The sequence below is a fragment of the Fundulus heteroclitus genome, chromosome 2 (genome assembly GCF_011125445.2).
Source record: "Fundulus heteroclitus isolate FHET01 chromosome 2, MU-UCD_Fhet_4.1, whole genome shotgun sequence".
Lineage (NCBI taxonomy): Eukaryota > Metazoa > Chordata > Actinopteri > Cyprinodontiformes > Fundulidae > Fundulus > Fundulus heteroclitus.
The window spans coordinates 33,782,815-33,805,198 of record NC_046362.1 but is presented as its reverse complement, the minus strand read 5'-3'; the positions used below and the strand labels follow the sequence as shown (position 1 = coordinate 33,805,198).

General features: G+C 40.5%; 1 protein-coding gene across 2 annotated transcripts in view; it reads left to right on the top strand.

Annotated features, from left to right (window-relative positions):
• The window catches only part of il34 (interleukin 34), a 93,419-nt gene that overhangs the window by 18,257 nt on the left and 52,778 nt on the right, over positions 1-22,384 (top strand). For both annotated transcript variants that reach the window (XM_012867625.3, XM_012867626.3), the window contains exon 2: positions 1,749-1,986. In XM_012867625.3, coding sequence (XP_012723079.2) covers positions 1,947-1,986 — 40 coding nt within the window. In that variant the 5' untranslated portion in view covers positions 1,749-1,946. The remainder of the gene's footprint in view (positions 1-1,748; positions 1,987-22,384) is intronic.

Below are 22,384 nucleotides of genomic sequence, written 5' to 3'. Positions count from 1 at the left end.
AATAAAAGCAAGTTGGAATAAAATGTAGAGACATTGTAACAAAACAAAAAAACATGGGAAAATGGAAGGTAAAAGCAAATATTAATGATTTTAAAAGCAGTCAAAGGCAATCCTGAACAAATATGTTTTTAATCTTGACTTAAAAGCCTTCTCAAGATCCAAAAAACACATGTGAAGTGGACAACCAAACTCCCATGACCCCCCCCCCCCCAGCTGTTCCTAAAGGTTAAAGTTCTGGTCCACCTTCCACAACCCGGTTCAAAGCCTCATTACAAGCAGTCAGAGGCTGTCTTTCCAACCACCTTTCTTAAGGGTAAGGGACGATCACCCCTGGCCGTATAATGATGAATATATAGATGAATATATATTTAGTTTTTTTATTTTTGTGAATATCAAAGGCCCTCTTACGAAAATGACTCATGCACTGCAAAATTGATCTAAAAATAAGCAAAATGTTCTTAAACATAATGGTTTTTAAAGGTAAATATGATCATTTGCCAATGGAATGAGTATTTTGACCCCTAAATTAAGATAATTAGACATCCTGATGTATGAATTGTTCATATTTTAAGTGCAAAAATCTTATTCTATTGGCAGATCATCTTATTTACCTGCTCAAATCAAGGACAGATACACTAATTTTAAGAAAATGTAACTTATTTTTAGTTCCATTTTTGCAGTGTGCTGTTTAAATGCCAGAGAAAAAGATTAGTTTTCAACGCATATTTAAAAGAAGATGGTGTAGGGGCCTTCCTAACAAATAGAGGCGACCCGTTGCATAAGTTAGGGGCAACAAAAACCTGATTCCCCTCTGAGCTTCAGCTTTGCCTTTGGAACAACCAAGAGGAGGTGGCCAGCTGACCTTAGAGGCTGTAAAGGAGAGGATTGGTGAAGCAAGCCCAAGAGCCATCAAGATAATAAAAAACAAAACAAAAAATCAATCCTGAACCACACAGGGGTCCAATGGCCAGCACAGGAACAGCTTGTTCTCACCCCGAAATGCAGCATGTTGCAATAATCAAGGTCTGCGCTAATTAAGGCGTGAACGATCTGTTTAAATTCCTGCCTGGACAAAATCATCTTGATTTCTGACAATTTGTCGCAGCTGGAAAAAAGATTGTTGTGTATCAAATCTTAGGTCACTCTCTAATTTCACTCCCAGATTGATGGAAGTGGATCTGAAATATGGAGTCAAAGAAGCTTATATTCACCTGGTGGGCGTCACACAGGCGACTTGGCTGGAACGAAGCCCCCAATAGTCAGGGCCATCTAAGCTTTGATTTCATTGAGGTATTCCATCAAAAGATGAAAAGAGTGAACATCATGGTTAACTTGACACTCATCAGCATAAGAACTAAAATGAAAGTGGATCAAAAGGTGAGGAGATGCAGAGAGAAAAGACGGGGTCCTGGTATAGACCTCTGAGGGACTTCACAGCCAAAAGACCCTGTAGACAAAGCAAAATGCACTGTTTAGTACTTTTTAAGGTTGAATTGTACATGAATTTAAGGTCACCATTAAGTGGAAAAAGTAATTTTTACAATCTCAAATCTGTGTAGGTGTTACACGTTTGATATCTGGTGTCAACAAGTTGTTCTAATTAGCTTTAGTTGCGACTAATTCTGTCCGATTTTGTTCTCTCTGCTTATCCAGCGCTGCAGCATGACAACGTGCTTAAACCGGTACGCCCACAGTGTTGATATTTGCTATAATTTTTTCTCATGGCTCTTTTCTCCGTTGTCTTTCAGACGGTCGGCTGCAGCGTTTGGACCTGTGAGCTGTCTCAGTCTGTCTGAGAGAGGCTCACCGGTGCCATGAAGACCTGAGGCAGGGCGGCCCATGTGCGTCCATCTGCACACCGGAGAGCTGCAGACATCTGTGTCGCGTGCGCACATCTGCACCAACGCGCCGTGCTGTGTTTAAAGCACCGTGGAACGCCAAACAGCATGGTCCAACCGTCACTGTGCTTCCTGGGGGGCCTTTTGGGTAAGAGACACGTGGCTCGTTGCTGCTGGCGTTTTTGTGCCGAATCGCCATCTGAGCATAATCTGCTGACAGCAGGAAAGCTCTATGAAGCGTGTCAATAATAACTGAAGCTTGTGTGATGGATTATCGTGCTGAGGGGGAGCGCTTGTGTTCAGTTTACCACCTGCAGCTCAGAAATGTCTGTTTTGAAACCTCTGCATCTGGTTTTAGGTACATTTTTTGAGAAGCAGCAGCATAAGTTGCTGCAAAATAAAGTCAGTTCACACCATCGTGGAAGAACCTTTTTTTACATGGGTGGTCTGCATGTTATCAAAACTTTTGGGGACGACGACGACGACGGGCATGTTTACAATCCATTTTGACAGAAGAGCTTCAATTTCCTGAGTCTGTGCCAAACTGAAGTTTTTGGTGGACAGTTATGATTCACCTTACTTCATGCATGCTTATCAGCACCACAGCAATGACTACATTTTACTATTTTTTATTGGAAAAAGCCAGAATTGTCCTGAAATTACACTTTGTTTATGTGTTCATGGGATAGTTTGGGGTTGTGGGTTTGATATTGGTGTTCAATTTGGGAATATATTGTACACTACACCAGCTGGTTACCGTGGAGACTAGACACCGGTTGGTGGACAGACATTGCTGACCGAGGGAGTTGCAAGGATTTCTTTGGCAGCTCATTTTGCCTTTTGGGCATCAAGAAGTTTGAGAGTTGTCCCTCATTTTACGTTTGTTATTTGCTCTCTTCATCTGAAGGAAGGCAGTCATTTCAAATAAACGAACACTGTTTAGTTTTATTATATATAAATGTATAAAATCCCAGTAAATTACTTGTGGCTTGTTGTTAAAGACAAATGACATTAATAAAGAATAGGTATCTAGGTTAAAAATGTATTAAAGTTAGATCTTTTAAAATCTGAGCCTCTGGGTTCACAAACAACTTTAAAGTTGGAGCAAAACCAGATGAAGATTTTTACCTAAAACAGAATATTTGTTTGTCAGTTTAAAAAAAAAAAATGTCTTGCAAAAACTCAAATTTTTCAGTGGTTATAAAAAATATGTCATCAGCTGCATTTGACTAACTATGCTTTGGAAAAAGATGTGGTAGATTATAATCTAGCTGTCCAACACATTTAGAGTAACTTCCACATGAGCAAAAACATTTTCCTGAAGGCCTGAAAAAATATTTATATATGAAATCAATCTATTTTTAGTTTAGAGCTACTTATAAACATGAACAAACTGCTTTCTGTAGTTTTGAACATGACATAAACCACAAACTGATAGACCTTGGCATTTTACTAAATCTTTTAGCCCCAAGGCCCTGTAGACTACTCACAGTGGTCAGTTGAAAATCTAAAATCAAATGTGTATTAAGTGTTATTTCTGCACGCAAATCTTTTATTTTGAAAAAGAAAACTTTTTATTTTAAGAAACTGCTGCCTTCTCTCTATTTGGGTACCTACATTAGCACCTTGTGAGTTTTCCTCTACTGGCCTTTTTGGGGTTATACTACAGGGCTTTTATCTTGGACCTCTCCTTTTTTGTCTCAGCTTCCACTTGGTGCTATTTTCCCAAAAAATTCTTATTTTTGGAATATTGCTTTCCATTTTTATGCTAATGACAAATGTGAACTAGATTTTTCCGGCAAAGCACATCGGTCAGTGCAGCTTTTCAAACGAAAGCCTTTATTGGCCGAATCATAATGGCACATCTCTACCGGTAGAAGCTGCTGCTCGTTTATATTTTTCCACACGGGACTGTCTACGTCGTTAGAAAAAATTCTGGGTGCGCGTTGTGGATAATTTGGACATTGCAGAGGCCATATGTAACTTCTGGATGTGTCAAGCATTAACCAAGCTTTAGGTACATAAGCTTGCAATGCTGGTCGGGTTCTTTCCTGCTGTTGTTATTCTGATTTTGTTATGCGTCCTATTTTATGGCTTGCCACCAACGCGCTTGTCACCACTTTGTGTTTTTTAAAAGCAGCCGATGCCACTAGGCGCTTCAACAGGAGCGCAAACGGCTACCATAACAGGTGCTGTCATGTGCAACCTGCTAACTCGCTCTGTTGAAAATGAAAGAGACCACAGTGAGCATAGACGTTTTTTATCGGTAAGGAACCAGGCCGAGGTGTTAGGACAACCAAATGAGAAGCTGCACTGCAAAAAGGGAACTAAAAGTAAGCATAATTTTCTTAAAATTAGTATATTTTTTCCTTGATTTGAACAGCTAAATAAGACCATTTGCCAATGGAATGAGTGTTTTTACCCCTAAAATAAGACAATTAGACATCCTGCACTTGAAATAAGATGATGGAGACAAATTGTTCTTATTTTAAGTGCAAAAATGTTATTCCATTGGCAAATAGTCTTATTTACTTGCTCAAATCAAGGAAAAATACGCAAATTTCAAGTCAATTTTACTTACTTTGAGTTCCCTTTAAGCAGTGTGCTTTCCAGGGGGCCAAGTAAACGCAGGCCCAGGTGAGCTAACTATACCACTGTTTTCTCATGTCTGTCTAAACCAGTCTCTGGAGCCTTTATTTTCATTCATTTTCACACACAAGAAGTTAATAGTAACGTTTAAGTCTATTGGCGTTATTCTGCTTCCACTAGCCAGTAACGTTACGCTTAGACACTTGTTCACAGGTTTGACTTGTGGTTCCGTGTGATAGCAGCCTTGTCAGAATTAAAGCAGAACATTTTTTTTTTTTGTCATTTAGGCCTCTTTTGTTCTGCTTTGGGGTTTTTTTTTCTCTGTAGAACAGACATCTTTAGTTTTCTCTCTCTGTTTAACCTTTGCTTCATAAACGCACCACATTCTTTTCAACAGCTCCAAAGGCGGGTCATACCGCTCCAGCCTTTAGGCCACCAGTTTCCTGTTGTTGCCCTGCAGGCTGATCCTCTTTGCTTGCCTTCATGTCACTCTCTTGGTCTTGCGTGTGTTTTTTATTTAACATTTTTTAGAAGCTGCTCTTCAGCTGAATCTTCAGCCTGCTGCTGGTTTGCAGACATAGAAACAGACCTGAAAATTCAGCTTATTTAGCTTGTTTCATAGCATTTATTTGAGATGTTGCTCATAACGAAGTCAGATCGAGCTGATTATCCGTGATCGTGTTCTATGAAATGGAATGAAAAAGCCTTAAGAGCTACACCTGGGTCAGTTAAACCTTATCTGCACTTGAATTCAAATTATTTGAGTGGCTGTGAATGTTGCAGAGACGAGCTGAGGGGAGCTCTGACTGATGAAGGCGCCTTTTCAAGAGCATTCAGGAGACAAACGTTGCTGTTAGGTTCCCACACCGAATGGTATTAATCATTAATGAGCTCACATCTCACTCTTTGAATCTGCAAATGCTTGTTTTGTCGCCCAAGTGCACAAGACACACAGCGGCAGAAATGCAAGGCAGCAAAACCGAGCTGGAAATACTTCTGCCAAATTTTACGTTTTAGAAAAACAGCAGCATCAGTGATGAGGGCAAATCAGGTAATTCAAGAAAGAAAAACTCCTGATATGATCACTTGGCTTTTAGGGGCAAAATCCTTTGCAGGGAACATAGCCTGGTTCTAATGTGGCGGCCGTCATTTTCAGAGTGATGGGATTAGAGGTTAGAGCAGAGGTGTGATTTGGGTTTAGGTAAATACTAGAGTTAAGAATGTAGTGGTCAGGGTTAGGCACAAAGGGAATGGCTGAAATGTGTGGAAGTCAATTCAAAATCCTCAAATGGTTAGAAATACAAACCACTGTGTGTTGACTGTGCATTTTTAATTTAAAGCAGCCAGAACTTTCTCAGCTCAGCTGGAAGACAACAGGGTCTGTCAGCTCTGTTATTGTTAAACCGGACGTCCGTTTGAACTGGAAATGAAATCTTTCAATCATATCTGTTCCCACACTGTTGGGGGAACACAGTGAATCTGACAAAGTGGACGGCTCAGTGGGGAACGAGGTGCAGGACGTTTGGTGGTGGTGATGCATCCTACAGGGTTTACGAGCTTCACAAGTCCAAAGAATTTCCTCTTAGACTTTGCTGGCCTGTTTGGAGCTGCGCAGCTCAGCTAAACCTTCCAGCGGAAACACAATTCAAACTTTAAACAGCTCCACTGAAAGTTGGATTTCACCTGACTCGGTCAACGTTTTTGATGCCTTGTACGGTTTTTACAGAATCACAGTTCAAGTTTGGTGATTGCTTTCCAGTTTTTCCGCAGCACGTTCAGCTAAGAGCGACTATGTCACATTCTAGAGCCGGCGTGTCCAAAGTGTGGCCCGGGGGCCGTTTGGGGCCCCTGGACTGATTTTGTGTGGCCCCTCAACTGCATATCATTAAAGACCAGCACAGATGGCTGATACAGATGGAAATTTTTGATTTTTAATTAGGGAAAAGTTATTAAGGACAGGTTAAGAACCCAAGGTATTCATCTATTAATAACCAGACTTCTTACATTTTCCTTAATTTCATAGTAAATGGGACGACATCTTTAACTCAAATGCAAAATTTGGTGCACTAAAATCTGTCTTGAATTCATTTATTTAAATTAGCTCAATGCAGCAAGTCTTTTCAAAAGGAATACTGATCCAAGTCGTCTTCTTTTTGTTTTATACCCAAGTCCTATTGTTATATTGCTAGACCAGAAAGAATGCTGTTATTTTTTTAACTGAGCCTAATAAAGTAAACAACCAAACCTGTTTTAAACTTTGGATCTACAGTGATTTACACGTCCCTTTACTATAAAAATCTGACTAATTTGTTTAATTTAAATGATCCTATTTTTTTAGAACAGGTTAAAAAAAAATCACAGTATATTAATTTTTTTGTTATTTTTTCTGTTTTATTAATTTTTTGGCCCTCGAGTATTTCTGACTTGATAATGTCGGCCCTCAAGCCGAAAAGTTTGGACACCCCTGTTCTAAAGTCTAACCGTGTGAAATATTGGGATATTTTCTGAATCAAACTACCTACATATTTACTTCCACATGCACAAATTAAACATCAAAACAGCTATTTTTATCTGCTTTCACCCAGTGTGTCTCACTGCCAAAGACCTTAAAGTTTTCTGTGAAATCACAACCTTTTTCTGATAATTACTTTACAATAAACATACAAATAAGACCCCCCCACACACACAGATCCTTTCATCCTTCACATTATCCGGGTCGGTCAGGCCGAATCATGGCTGGCGCGTGATGTGAGAGCGCGTAGCTGGGCTCATGGTACCAAATGGCCGTGGTTTACAACTTGAAGCGTTCACCTGAGCGACGTGTGTGAGATATTTTCTCTAAATCTAGATGCATACGTTGCTTTGTGGAGTTGTTGTGTAGCTCGTCTAGATCTTGTCTGCATCAGATCAGATTTTATGGAACGTATCTGTTGTCTCTGCTCTGTTTACATCCTGTGCTGCTGCTCGTATCTTTGCTTTGCACCAAAACACTAGATAGCATCCTTCATCCAGGTCCAGACTCTTAATGTTTGGTGGGCTGACCTCAGCCGGTGCATGTCTGAACCTCTAAAGCCGGGCATACACTGTACAATTGTTTTTTTGTTTGTTGTTTTTGCCCTTTTTGGGCCGATTCTTTAGTCGTGCGACAATTTTTTGGATCGGGCCGAGTTTTAGCTGCATCCTGTAGCATACAGGGGGTAACGAGGGGAGATTAGCCTCTCAGGACCACCTCCAGATCAGGAATCATACGATCGGATGAAAATCAAACATGTTTGAAATTCAGTCAGCCCTCGTGTGTCATGAACCGGAGACAGAGGACCCAGTATTCAACCAGACCAAAGATTACGTTTTTAAAAAGGTTTATTTTTCAAAAACAGATGTGAGCAGGAACCAAGACAGGCAGGCAAAAATGAAGGGCAGGACAAAAAACAAAGCTTATGGTAATAAACAGTCCAAGGCAAAAAAAACAGGCAATCAGATAAGGCAGGAGAAACACAATACAGGGAACAGGGAATGCTGGCAAAAACAAACAATGATGTGGCAGATTGCAGGGGGCAGAGGCAGGTATAAGTAAGGGAGTGATCAGGTGAATGGAGTGAAACTAATTACTGGAATGGGTGGAGCTAATCAGGGGAAGGGAAGTGACACAGTGGTGACTGAGAGGCTGATGGGACATAAACTAAGATGGACAACTACGGAGTCAAAATAACCATAAAGACCAAAACCCAATATAGAAAACAAAGCTAAGACGGAACAGAACACAAGCTATAATAAAAACTAATAAAGGAAACCAGATAACTAAAACAGTAAACAGGCTAAACATGAATCCAACACAATACAAAACAAGAAACAGAAATAAACCCTAAGGCAGGAAAGCCAACATAACCAAAATAGCAACATCTACCAGAACCGAATCGTGACATCGTGAGGAGATCATGAGCGCCTCCTGCTGATGAAGCAGAGCTACGAGCCGATTTCCCCCAACCTCGCACACTGCACATGTGCAAACAAGGGAAATTCTTCTTCTTCTTCTTCTCAAATTAATACATAGGAGTGGAGTGAAGCGGTACATGTGACATAGAGTCAAACTACGGAGGAGCAACTCGTTTCGTTCTAGTGAGTCTCATGTGAGCATTGACACTTTCGCCTTTTTCTTCTTCTACTGTTGACATTTGGCGTTGGCGCCATCTCTCTACGGGGCTGAGTATGACGTGGTTTTTAGACGTACAGTGTGAGCAGTCAGGTCTCATCAGAGCGTCGGGCCGTACAGTAAGAACCAGATATGGTGAGCTGTGGACTTTTAAACCCTGAGGTTTCGTCGTACAGTTTGAGCTGCATCTGAGTACAACGATTGAAAATATCATGCAGTATATACCCGGCTTTAGCAGACGGCGAGGCTTGTAGCAAATAAGTTAAAATATCAGAGAAAAGCCATCACTTTGTCAAACTAGCCCTCTAATGGTGGATCTCCTCGCCTTTTTTCTCTAAAGCAGAACCTGGTAACCAAACAGAGGAAGCTGATTCGGCTGTTTATAGGGTCTCATTCTTCCAGTCATGATCCGTATCTCCTTCCTCGACGTGACAGCCCAGAGCTACGCCCCGATGACTGAAGATGAAGCCCTGATCCGTCTATCCATCTCGGGGGCCTCCCGGGAGATTTGGTGGGATCAGTTTGTTTTCTTACATGGATCCAATGTTCAAGGAAAGAAAAAAAAACATATTTTAAAAAGGGTGGAGGTGTGGATTTCAAAAGAGCCTTTCCCCCCCCCGAGCTCCCCGTTGGTCATTTGATTTGAATATTTGTGGTGATAGTTGTCCAAACCGCCGTTATGCCTGCTATGGTCTGTGGTTACATATATCGTGACTTTTGTTTCCATGGTTTTGTTTTCGGTCTGTTTAGGTTGGCTTTAAGTCACAATATTTAAATTATTTAGATTTTCAGGATTTAGTGAATCGGTGGCTCTCCGCGTGGTTAAGGCCATGTTCATTCTTCTTCTAATTATCGCCATTTCTTCTTTCAGTCCCCTTTGATTCTTTTGTTTTTCCTGATTTTCCTGACCTGTCATCCTCTTCTTTGATGTCTGTTAGACCTGAATCCTTGTCCTTCAGGGTTTAAAGGACCTGATCTTTTACCGGTCTTGTCAGATTCTTGTCTTTTATTGGTTCATTACTCAGTTTGTCTCGACTCGCTTCGTTTTCCTGCGTTCATGTCGTGTTCGTTTGTGTGTTTAGCTTTGGTTGAAATCCAGCCCAGAGCCTTCGTGTGCTCAACTCTGAGCAGCTTCCCTGACTAAAAGTTTCCCCACGGCCGGATGCGGCCATCACCGTGTTTCACCGTGGGAATGGTGGGTGCTGCTATTTTTACCGCTGCATGCAGTATTTGCATGCTGGCCAGAAATTTCAGTTTCAAGTCAAGTCAAATTTATTCATGGAGCACATTTCCTTGCAATCACAGACTCAATCTCTTAGGACGGATCTTCTCCTTGGAGGCTTGTGACGAGATTTCAGGATTTCTCATGTCTTTGTTTCAATAATGGCCTTCTTTTTGCCACTGGATTTATGGAGTCAGTGATTAATAGTTGTCCTGTCATTAGTCTTCCACATGAGCTGTGGATCTCTTTGTGCCTTTGAGTTGCTCCATCCCATAAAACACCTTTAAACACACAATATGAGAAAGTTCAATACTTGCCAAGCACTGTAGGTTAGGGCTGGACGATATAGAAAAAAACAACATATTGATAAAATAGAAATCATATTGATTGATATCGATAATTATCAACCAATTTAAAACATATATTTTAAGTGCAGCCCTGGTCATTTTATGCTGTTGCTTAATTACCTATTTTTAGATACAGACACACAAACACTGAATTCAAACTTAACCTTTATTCAACCAACTTTTTACCAAACCTGCAAGTTTTTATAAAAGAAAAAAGAACACTGGAAAAACGGATCTAAAAATAAGCAAAATGCTCTTAAACATAATGTTTTTGTCCTTGATTTTAGCAGGTAAATGAGATAATCTGCCAATGGAATGAGTATTTTGACCCCTAAATTAAGATAATTAGACATAATGCACTTGAAATAAGACGATGGAGATGAATTGTTCCTATTTTAAGTGCAAACATCTTATTCTATTGACAGATCATCTTATTTACCTGCTCAAATCAAGGACAGATACACAAATTTTAAGAAAATTTTACTTATTTTTAGTTCCGTGTTTGCAGTGAACAAGGTCTCTGAACTCTTTGAAGGGGGCGGAGCTTGGTTTCTGGGTCTGCACCGTGATTGGTTGGGAGGACGTAATGACTGTAATATTAACCTGTATGACTAGAATAGATAAGGAAGGAAAACTGTTATTCTAGTGAACTTTTTACTGAGCCTTTTTTTCTATCATCGATATAAGTCTGTCGATCGATATATATTATTGTTATTAAATTCTCGTCCAGCCCTACTGTAGATGTTGTTCTCCTACTATCATGAAGCGACCTCCCTGCTGGTGGAAGTGTTTTGTCGTTTTGGCTGATGATGAGAGGCGGATGTCTTTATCTGGTCTGCTGTAACCTCCAGTGAATTGTTGACGGTGCAGGAAGCTCTTCTCTCATATAAAACATCCATGCACTCCCTATATGTGGTGATAGCCTCTGGCATGTTTTTCATGTCTTTTAACAGTTTCTATTTGTGCATATCCACCTGGTCCGATCTTGGAATTCGTGTTTGCCAATCGTTCAGGAAATGCTCGGGCTGCGCTCCCCCGATTTGTGCAACTCTTATCGTTTTTCTGCGCTGAGCTTCCCGGATGCTATTGTGTGTTTGACAGTCCGCAGATTAAATGTCCAGCATTCGCTTTCGGAGTTGGCTCGGAGAAACCCTCAGCTGCTGTCACTTATTCCTTTTCACAGGAAGTTTTTAGTAACTTAAACATCAGTTTTAAACTTGTTGACGCCAGGAAACTCCCAATAAATCAAACACTTTTCTGCAAACCCTTCAATTTTTTCCACCTCCCTGCATTGGATGAACTCATTAATGTGTTTGCGATGGGTCTTTAGTCTGATGTAAATTAAAATAATTTCCCGTTAAACTGGAGTCTGGACACATTTCTTTTCTTCATAACCATCAGCATTTCTAAAGCAAAACTCCGGTTTGAGGAATGCACGTCACGCTTCGGACTCGCAGGTTTACCCGTGATTTATAAAGTGTAAAATATTTCACGGATTTTATCACCTTTGCTCTATGCTTTGCTACCTGTGGTTTTATTTTTGTAAAGCTTTCATCTGCCAGATGACAGCCAGCACAGCGCCGCTCGCTGCCTGCAAACCTGACGCAGGGAGAAGTGTTCAGCCTGCGAGCGAACCTGACTGAACTCTGGATTTGCAAAGGTGACCGCTAGCCCCCTCTGACCCCCCCCCCCCCTGTCAGCGGTGTGGTATATATTTGAGTCAGATGTCTGTGCAGCAACGCCTGAGCTGGGAGTGTTTTTAAAATGCCTGGTTGCAGGTTAATGCTATGAAATGGTTGAAGGGTTTTTAGAATAATTTATTTAATATTATTTTTGATCTAATAAATAAAAAAAGCCTTGTTGTTGCTTATTTGATGTTCAACTTTCATCCCAGTGCTTCTGTAAATGTCCAAGGAGCTCTAATGTGATAATGTGGTTCTGGTAAGGCAATGAAACAGCTGATTTGCATAAAAAGAAACAACCCTTCTCCGTTTCAGTGGACGTGGTGCTTAAAATCAAACTACGCGTCCTCACTGAACACCAAGAACAGTTCAGTACCTGGAATGTAATGGACGGCGGCCCGAGCAGATCAGAGAAGTGCTGCACATGAGAGTAAACCTAAAACAGCTGGACGCCTGAGTTTAATTTGAGTGTATTTCTTCAGTGTTTGACCATGACTCATAAAATGCAAAGTGTGTGAAATGTATCCAGGTTATCTGGGCCCAAAAATGCAGCTAATCCAGGATCTTTTCACTTCTGTTTTTAGCAGGAGTTTCTGCTTCTTACTTTCCCCAAACATTTTGGAAAAATCCAAAGGAAATGCTGATTGTGAACATTTATCTCCAGGTTTGCGATGTTTCGTCTCCACTTGTCCAGTTTATACATCAATATCTGGGTTATCAGCCCAGAGTCCAGAAAGTGCACAACCAAACTCTAAATCATGTCTGTCATATTTCAGCTCTAAACTTTTCTTTCCAAACTAACAATAGATTTATTATTATTTTTGAACATCTACTATAATATTTATTGCATGTAACATAATGTCAGAGCTTTTTCAATTTCAATATTCAAGGGTGTATTCCCGCTCCTCATTCATTTCTATCTATCTATCTATCTATCTATCTATCTATCTATCTATCTATCTATCTATCTATCTATCTATCTATCTATCTATCTATCTATCTATCTATCTATCTATCTATCTATCTATCTATCTATCTATCTATCTATCTATCTATCTATCTATCTATCTATCTATCTAACTATCTATCTATCTATCTATCTATTACACACACATTTAATACGCAGTATGCTTGGGTGTGTAGTATTATGTCATAATTACAGTGGCAAGAACGATAATTAATTCCTTGAAATTCTAATTTCAGCTACTGTGTAAGCTAAAATAAAAAAAAATAAAAATAGCAGCAACAACTGGAATTAAATGGTCTTTTTAATATATCATGTCTCCTAAACCAAACATTGTGAATACAAGCCTTATGGGTGAAATGAAGAGCTCCATAATCAAGGGATGGTTTTCACAGCATGACTGAATTCTTGTCTGCATGTCCGATGAAAAATAGCGACGTGGTGGGCTCCTTCTGCTCCCTAGAGAAAAAAACCCCGAATAATTTTCAATATTGTAAGAAAATTTGAAGAGGCTAACATTTGTATTTAGCCCCTTTAAATATTATTTAACATGAAATGTGCTCCAGAGCTTTCAGAAGTCACCTAATCAGTAAACGGATTCCACCTGTGTGTAATATAATCTCAGTATAAATGCAGCTGCTCTGTGAAGGTCGCAGAGGTTTGTCAGAGCGCGTTAGTGAACGGATGAGCTGATCGCGCTGCAGAGCTCCAAACTGAACCCTACAGCCCAGCGGTGTGCATCCCTGCAGAGGTCCAGCTGATCCAAGGTGGAGCGGAGTCAGGCCGCAGAGCTTCAGGTTGGCCGTTTTCAAAGGTCCACATGCCTGATCTGAGACGTTGTTCTAGAGTTTGGCATAACTCAATATGTGCATATCTTAGAAGATTAGATCAACTCAATATCCACTCATCACTCTGAATTTCTGTGGTGTGCATCACTATTCAGCCCCCTTAATGAGACCCACACCACCATTAAATAAGATCCAGCGCCACCGATCGCCTGTTGAAGTCATGTGATTAGTAAATGGAGGCAAGCAGTTTGTAATTTATGTTCTTGGTATGAATCCAGCTGTTCTGTGAAGGCCTCAGAGGTTTGTTAAAGAGAATTAAAAAAAACAAGACCAGGGAGTCCAGCACATAGGTCAGAGATGAAGCCTGTGGAGAAGTTTGAAGCTGGGTTAGGTAACAACATTTCCCAAGCTTTTAGCGTCTCCCAGAGCTCTGTTCAGTCTGCAGACCTACCAAGACATGGATGTCCACCTAAACTCACCGGCCGGGCATCATTATTCAGATAATAAACCATAACTCTGCAGGAGCTGCAGAGATCCACAGCTCAGGTGGGGGGATCTGACAACTATTAGTTATCCACTCACTGAGGGTGACCAGGCTTCGGTCACCCCAGGTTCTTTGCCCCAATAATGTGGTGTTTCTCTAGTAGACTTCTGTAGCAATAAAAAGACTCCTGAAATAGAAACTATGTTTTAACGTATTTAATCTAAAAGGCAGAGGGACGTTCACAGCTTCAGTACTGGACTCTCATACTCAATAATGGGAGGCGGGTAGATTTCCGGATGCCAGAGCAGGGCAGTCAAACTTTTTTAAACTAGCAGGCCGCACACTATCAAGTAGGAGGGTGCACTTATGCCGGTGCCCGAGCCCCGGAGGGGAGAATTTTGAAAAATAGAGTCTCCCTGATATATTTTGGAAGCTTTCAAGACAGGTGATTATTTAAACAATAGAGTCAGAGTGCATGTTTCAAATTCAATAAAAGGCAAAAAATGTGAAGGATCAATTCTTCAAAAACATTTCTTTTTTATCATTATTCTTAAAACATTATTTTTTCACATGATGTTATCATCATGTTTTAACAAGGTAAGGTAATCTCCATTTGCATAAAAGTTGTTTAATTTGAATTACTAGCACCACATAAAGCAGATCAGATTAGGTGAGGTCTATTCATCTTATTATTATTATTCAAAGTTCTGTTCTAAAAACGATCGTAACATTTCTTCACGAACAAAGTCGAATTTTTATGATAAAAATACAGGGTTGGAATTTGAAATTGAATTCACATGTTGAATTTATTTCAGTCATATCACTCTTTTCGAAATCTCTTATCTCAGTTTAATTTCACTTGCACTCATCACACACACATGATATCATATCAATCGCGAGGATTCTAGAGAGGAACACAAAATGCATCCCCTGAAAAACTTTGATAATTTGCTGCTGTAATATTATATTTTATTATATGTAATATTATAGGTTTTTCAGAATAAAAAGCTAACATATGTGCTGTGTTTTGATCGGAAAAGTAGCATCTCGGTTGGAACAAGGAACCTTATCACTCGTTGATGTTGCTCTCAGTGGAGACAGATGCTAAGGTGATTTTTGGGATGTATAATCGGGGAAAAGCAGGCGGCGGCAGGAGCTGCTATAGACGGCGATTTGCCGCCGTTGACCAGCTACTTTTGAATGCCCTGCCAGAGAGTGTCCAGCTCTCGGTCACGTTAGCCTATATGGATGAACAAAGCCTGCCCAGGATAGGTCGATTACCCCACATTGTCTTCCAGGATCCGCGTCACCATTAGACTGAGAGCTTGGCTTCAGGGAAGATAACTGTCCAATGCAGTTGTATGCGAGACGTCCTTGGGTTTGTTTCCCTGGTGACCGTCTTTCGCAGCCAAACCCTCTTATCTTATAATCCGTAACAGTGCAATCTTAGTTATGTTAGAATGGCCTAGTCAAAGTCCAGACCTAAATCTTCAGGTGTTGTGCTTGAAAGGCGTTTTAAAAAATTATTCAGGGGGACGAACACAAATGCACGCCACACTTTTCAGATTTGTATTTGTTAAAAAAGAAAATTAAACCCATGCTTAATTTTCTCTCCACTTCACAGTTATGCACTATTTTGTTTTGGTTTGTCACATAAAATCCTAATATGTGTGGAAGCTTAAGATATAAATGCATTTCTTTCGTTCACGTTTCTGTTTTGTTTAAAGTCTCAGATTCGGTTGAAAAGTCTCTGCTTCATGAAACACAACCTTCAAATGAGCTCCTAAAGAGAAATAAAACCAAAGAGATTGAAGAGGGCCTCCAATAATTTCTGTCTGGCCCCTAATTCACTGTAATGAAAACATAACCAGAATAAAATTAATGTATTAATGAATGAAATAAGGTTTAAAATCTTACAGCTCAGTATATGAAGCTTTGGGACTTAAGCCCACTGCTTAATTTGCCAGAATTAAGCATTTTGGGGTTAAAAACGATTTTTAATTTTGCATCTTTTACCATTTTTTCAGATCATAGAAGGCATGTTGGAGGAATACACTGCAAAAACGGATCCAAAAATAAGTAAAATGTTCTTAAAATTAGTGTTTTTGTCCTAGATTTGAGCAGGTAAATAAGATTATCTGCCAATGGAATGAGTATGTTGACCCCTAAAATAAGATAATTAGATATACTGCACTTGAAATAAGATCATGGAGATGAATTGTTCCTGTTTTACATGCAAAAATCTTATTCTATTGGCAGATCATCTTATTTTCCTGCTCAAATCAGGGAAAAATACACTAATTTTAAGAACATTTTACTTATTTTTAGCTCCGTCTTTGCAGTGTACAGAGAGGTCCTGTATCCAAATGCTAAATATGCTGTTTTCTAGCTCTGTGTATGACCCTGTTATTGATTTAAGAAGGTCAGTCTGGCTCTCTGGAAACCCAATCCTGTTGTCCTTTGTTCTAAAACTTTTCTGGTCAAGAGCCCATTGGGCAGACCCCCTGCCCCGCCCTCCTAGTTACTTATTTGTCTTACCAGCACAACGGAGGGGAGGCGTCGACTGATTCCAGCACTAGCCTCCTTTGACGGGAGTAATGGGATTACTTGCTTTGTTATCGTGGCTTTGCATGGTGTGAATTACCTGGATGAGCCTACCTGGCGTTCCTGCTGCAGCTGTAGGGACCCATGAGTGACGAATTTCAACTCAAAAGTAAAGTATTAACAATGTGTTTTAAAGCTAAACTTTCTTAATATATCTGAAATGGTGTTAGACTGATGTTTGTTCCAGTTGGGTTGTTTGTGTGTGGTTAAACTAATACTATAGATGACCGAAAGGTTCCTTGGACCGTGAAAAAGTCCTGCTGTCGCAGCCCTTCTGGGGCTTCTGGCCCGCCAGCTATTTGTAAAAAAAAGAAAATTAAAACCAAGTATAATTTTCTCTCCACTTCCCAATTATGCACTATTTTGTTTTTGGGTTGTCACATAAAATCCTAACAGGAAATATGGAAGTTTCAGATTGAGATACTTCTGAAATGTGTTTCTGTTTTGTTGAAAGTCCCAGATTGGTGTGGAAAAGGTCTCTGCTTCATGTTTAGCTAGGTTTCAATCAGTTCCTGTAGCCCACGTTCTTCTGAGACCTTCACTTCCAACTGTTTGGGGGGTTTAAAGGTCCCTGACCCTGGACTTCCTCCGCTCAGGAATGCTGTGTCATGGTAATACAGCAAACGCATTCTGGTGACTCAAGAGAAAAACTAAAACTCTTGATGAATCAATTTAGTCTTAAGTGAGATTCAGGCTTGTCTGCATCACTTTAAAAGGATTTAAAGTTAAAAAGGGAGTATTGTTTTATTTTTACAACTTCAACAAACACCTGACGTTTATTCGACAGTTATTCTGCAGGAGCCTGAAAATGGTTGATCAAACTCCTGGAATCAGAAACGGGTCACCGCATTTTGACCTTTTTAGTAACTGAAGTTTACTTTCAGGGTTAAAGAAGAGACCCTCGCTCTCAGAAAAAACAACAACAACACGCATTCTTTGTCTTCAATTAGCGTCGGTTAACTTCCACTTTAACCGAGTTAGCAGTAAAACTTTATTATAAGGAATGCATTCTGACAGCAGAAAGGTCCAGTGTTCGGAGCAGACAAGATTCAATCATCTAGATTGAATTTTTCTATCCCTAAAATATCAGACATACGTAGTTTAACCACATTAATGTTTCCTAAAACATTTTTCCCTGTAAAAATTATTAGATAATAAAAAATAAACAAGTCGTAAAAAATGGTGTGAGGAGGGCAAAAATAAAGCAGCTGCTGTTTGGTGGAGCAGCAGGAAGGAGGGTCAGCTGGGTGTCTCCCCGGTTCTTCTGATGGTCTGCCTGCTAACTGCAGCTCAGCATTCTCACTTATTTCATAAATATGGTTCCAGCCGACATCCAGTCACGGCTCGGCAGGAGTTGCATGAGTTTTACTTCACATTTCCTGATAAATTTCTGACTTTTCTTATCTTGTGCCTCCGTATGTGCTGACTGTGACCAAGACTGGGACACAATTGGTTCACTACAGGTGGTCCCGCTCTCTTCATGACCGATTGAGATGTGGCTGGATGGCAGGAAAACCTCCTTGAGTCTGATGGGAATCACACAGCTTGCTGTTACAACTCATCAGACTGGTTAATCCTGCTGTTTCCCCCATCCGGCATCCTCAGACGTCATATTCCAACGGCGATCCCGCCCAGGCTGTCTGGATTTCACCACGCTCTGAGCTCCGACCTCGCTTGATCCGAGTCTGAACGCAGCTGCATGGTATAAATCATGGTTCAAGGCAAGGCAAGACAAATTTATTTATATAGCACATTTCAGTACAGAGACAATGCAAAGTGCTTTACATGATTAAAATACAGGGAATAAAGTAGGAATAAAATGTATAAACAAAATAGAACATGAAAAAATAGAAACTAAAAGCAAACATTAAAAACAGTCAGATAATAATAATTGAACTTTATTGATCTCACAATGGAGAAGTTCACTTCTGCATCTTAACCCATCCCCTTGGGGAGCAGTGGGCTGCCACTCTGCGGCGCAAACACGGGTTAAGGGTCTTGCTCAGGGACCCAGAATGGCAACTTGTGGGAGTTGAACTCAGAACCCCCAGGGACCGACGCTCTGTGCTCTAACCTCTAGGCCACCACTCCCCATAATTACAGTGGCACGAACTGTAGTCTGCAGTCTCTCTCCAGGATATTGTCACAAGTTGGAAATCTTCCTTTTGCATCTAAAAGGCACAGAATTGATTAGGGTCCGCAGAGTTTTGGTTGTTGCAGATGCATAGTGAGAGCTGGACTTGGTTGTGAGATTTATGTTTGGCGACAACTGTGAAGTTGAAGCGGCTAAAAGTATTTTGGTGATTTGCTTTGACTGAGCTGCATGCACGGTCTGGGGGGTGACATCATAGAAAGAGCATGGGCCGGGCCAGATTAAGGGCCCCATCATCACAACTCCAAAATCACCATAATCTGGCGAAAAATACAGAATAGATTACCGTAATAAACAGTAAATAAACTCAATGCTTCAAATTCTGTCATCAAGTGTATTTTGATCTGCAAATTAGGGCTGAATGATATAGAAAAAATGCAGATTGATAAAATACAAATCTTATTGATGGTTAGCGATAATTATCAACAAATTCAGAACATATTTTAAATGCAGTCCTGGCCATTTTATGCTGTTTCTTAGCGACCTATTTTTAGATCCAGACACACAAACACTGAATTCAAACTCAAACATTTATTCAACTAACTGTTTACTAAAACTGCAAGTTTTAAAAAAAGAAAAAGAACGGGTGCTCTCTGAACTCTTTCAAGGGGGCGGAGCTTGGTTACTGGGTCTGCGTTGTGATTTGTTGGGAGGATGTAACGACTGTAATATCAACCTATATGGCTAAAATGCAACAGGAAGGAAAACTGTTATTCTATTGAACTTTTTATTGACCCTTTTTTTCTATCATCGATATATATTATTGAATTAGCGTATAAATATAGATAATATTATCTATCTATCTATCTATCTATCTATCTATCTATCTATCTATCTATCTATCTATCTATCTATCTATCTGATTGAAGAGACCCACATCGTACAGCTAAAGGACGGTAGTTGGCATGTTGTGATGGTGGAGAAGAAAAGGAGTAGTGAGTTACTTGCTCTCAATATGGTCATTACAACATTTGACAATAATTTTAAAATGTCGTGCAGCCCTGGTTCCCAAATATCAAAAGCTGAGATAGAAAACAGGAATTCATATGCAACCATTTAGTGACCCGTAACTCTTATTACGTGCTTGTAAGGTTGTCTAATGTGTCTCCAAGGCATCTTTATTGTAGGATATTTGGGCAGTAGTAGCACTGGCGCCCTTCAAATGTTCTCCTTCTAGTTTTATAACAAATTGCATCCAGAGCTTTTGGGTTTAGGTGAGGTTTTCAGCACTCCGTTTTAGTTTTACCCTCTCTGGAATCTCATAGAAACATTGGGTGTCGTTATGAAGTCAGAGATGGTCCTTGAAGACGGATCTCTTGGTTGTCTCTGCACTGGTCCCATAGATGTGCCAGTCTCCCAATCATCCGTAAAGCTCCTTCATTGTCTGCCAGCCGCTCCGTGGTCTGGACTCGGGGTTTGATCTTCTCCATGCAGACCATGTTAAACCAACATTTGCCGCTTTCAGATCGTCTCCTTTTGCATTAACAAATGTGTCACGGCTCAGTTTGGCGACAGGATGGCCGGAAAGCCTGTAATCTGCGTGTCATGCGAACGTGATTGCGAATGCGTTTGTCCGTCTTGAATACTTATCGCCGCGGTTTCCCGGAGGTCTTTTTTGTTTTGTTTTTAAAGAGCATTTCCTCCTTGAGAAAAGCTTTAATGGGATCAAGATGTACGTCACCCCTGAACAGTACGAGTGGGAGAGATGTCATTACTGTCAGGAAGTGTTAAAAAGAGAGATGAAGATGTGTTCTGAGGACATGCTTTGCTGCAAAACGAGTCAATACTTTTGGCTTCAGGTCATTGTTGAGATATGTCAGGAGAACAGTTTTAGCACTCTCTGGGTGTGTGTGTGTGTGTGTGTGGGGGGGGGGGGGTTAAACAGTATATCTAATAAACCTGCAGATAAACTACTTCTGTCAAAACCTCATGTTCTCATGCTGCATTTAAGCTGAATGAGTTCAGACTGTTTGGTGTTACTGAGTGATTGTAGTACGGAGCAGAGTTTTTCTGCACTAAAGGTGGGCTTCTCTCCAGCCTGTAGTGGCTGGAAAAGAGCTGAGCTGAAAAGGTGATAACAACATCTTTAACAACCTTCCCCAACACCACTTTCTAATTTGAAAGTGTTAACTTTACTGTGGTTCCTATAAAAGGGGGTCAGAGAGAAGAGGAGGAAATGGCTCCTAAAACATCCAGTGTGGCTGAAGGATCTGGAGGGTCTTTAACTTGACAAGGTCTGTTCACTGCTGGCTAGTTATAATGATTGAATGCAACCGCGAGTTTCTCTTTGCATCATTAGCAACTTTATTTGCCGACAGTTCCAACAATGGGAACATCCAAGGAGCTGAGTGAAGATCTAAGAATGAGAATTGTATTTTTTAACAGGTTGGGATATTCTTTTCGTACTGCCTGCTGATTCTGCAATGCTCAGTTCAAACAGGTTTAAGGATTATCCAAATTATGAAACTGTTTTCCGATTTCTCTCTCTCCCCATGGCTGGGTTGAAGGTCTAGACTCCCCCGCTCCCATAAACGGAAGCTGGTTAGGATGCTAGGAAACAACCAGATAACCTTGCAGGATCAAACTGCTTAACTCTGGGTTTCAACTTCCAAATTGAAGCCCGTTTAAAGTCTTTATTGACTGGGAGGGTCCGACTTCTCCAGAATCAGCAGCTCCAAACTGGACCGAAACCTGCTGCCGTCCACATGGACCAGCTGGAAGAGATTATGACATTACAGAGACTGGACTGCAAAGGTGGTTGTCATGCATGGAAATTACAGATAAACGGACTCTGAAGGCAAAGTGTCTAATATACCTAGACTGGACAGAATGACTGTTATGTGTCAGCTAGGACATGTCTGCATTATAGCATGATCTTCTCCACCAACGTGATGAAGGGAAACACTGATATTATACTGTGCCTACTCCTGAATGGGTGGACACATGCTTCCTATAAAATGTCTGTGGGAGAGAACAAACGAAGTTCTCAGGTACCGGTTGCGTTGAGTTGTTATGAGAACCCAGTACTGAATCTGTAAACATTCCTCTCTCTTTTAGATTAAATATGGTAAAATATAGTTACGGTTTGAAGAGTCTATTTATTACTAAAGAAGTCTACAACACCAGATAAAAGAACCAGGGGAGGCCGTGAACAGGCCTATAGTTTAACAGAGCCAAATGTCTTCTGGTGAAAAGTATCCTGGTCAGACGCAGCAAAGTTTGGCCACGATGACGAGAAGCGTGATTGCAGTCGTGGTGAGGCTTCCAGAGCTTCTCAGCTTTTAAGTGAAATGGTGGCAGCATCATGATGTGGGGCTGTTTCACTGCCAGAGCTGCTGGTGGATGAAACAAAGCGGATAAAACAATGAAGAAATAGAACTGCCTCCTAATTCTCAGACTTTACATTTAATCAACAGCTGGGTGGGTGAAACCTGGACACAGCTGGGGGTCTGAAGGAGGACAAAGATCCTAAACTCACACAATTTGTGGATTATGTTTAAAAACTGGTTCTGTTGCATGAAACAAACCCTTTTAACTGAAGTGTACCATTTCCGCCCAGAGGAG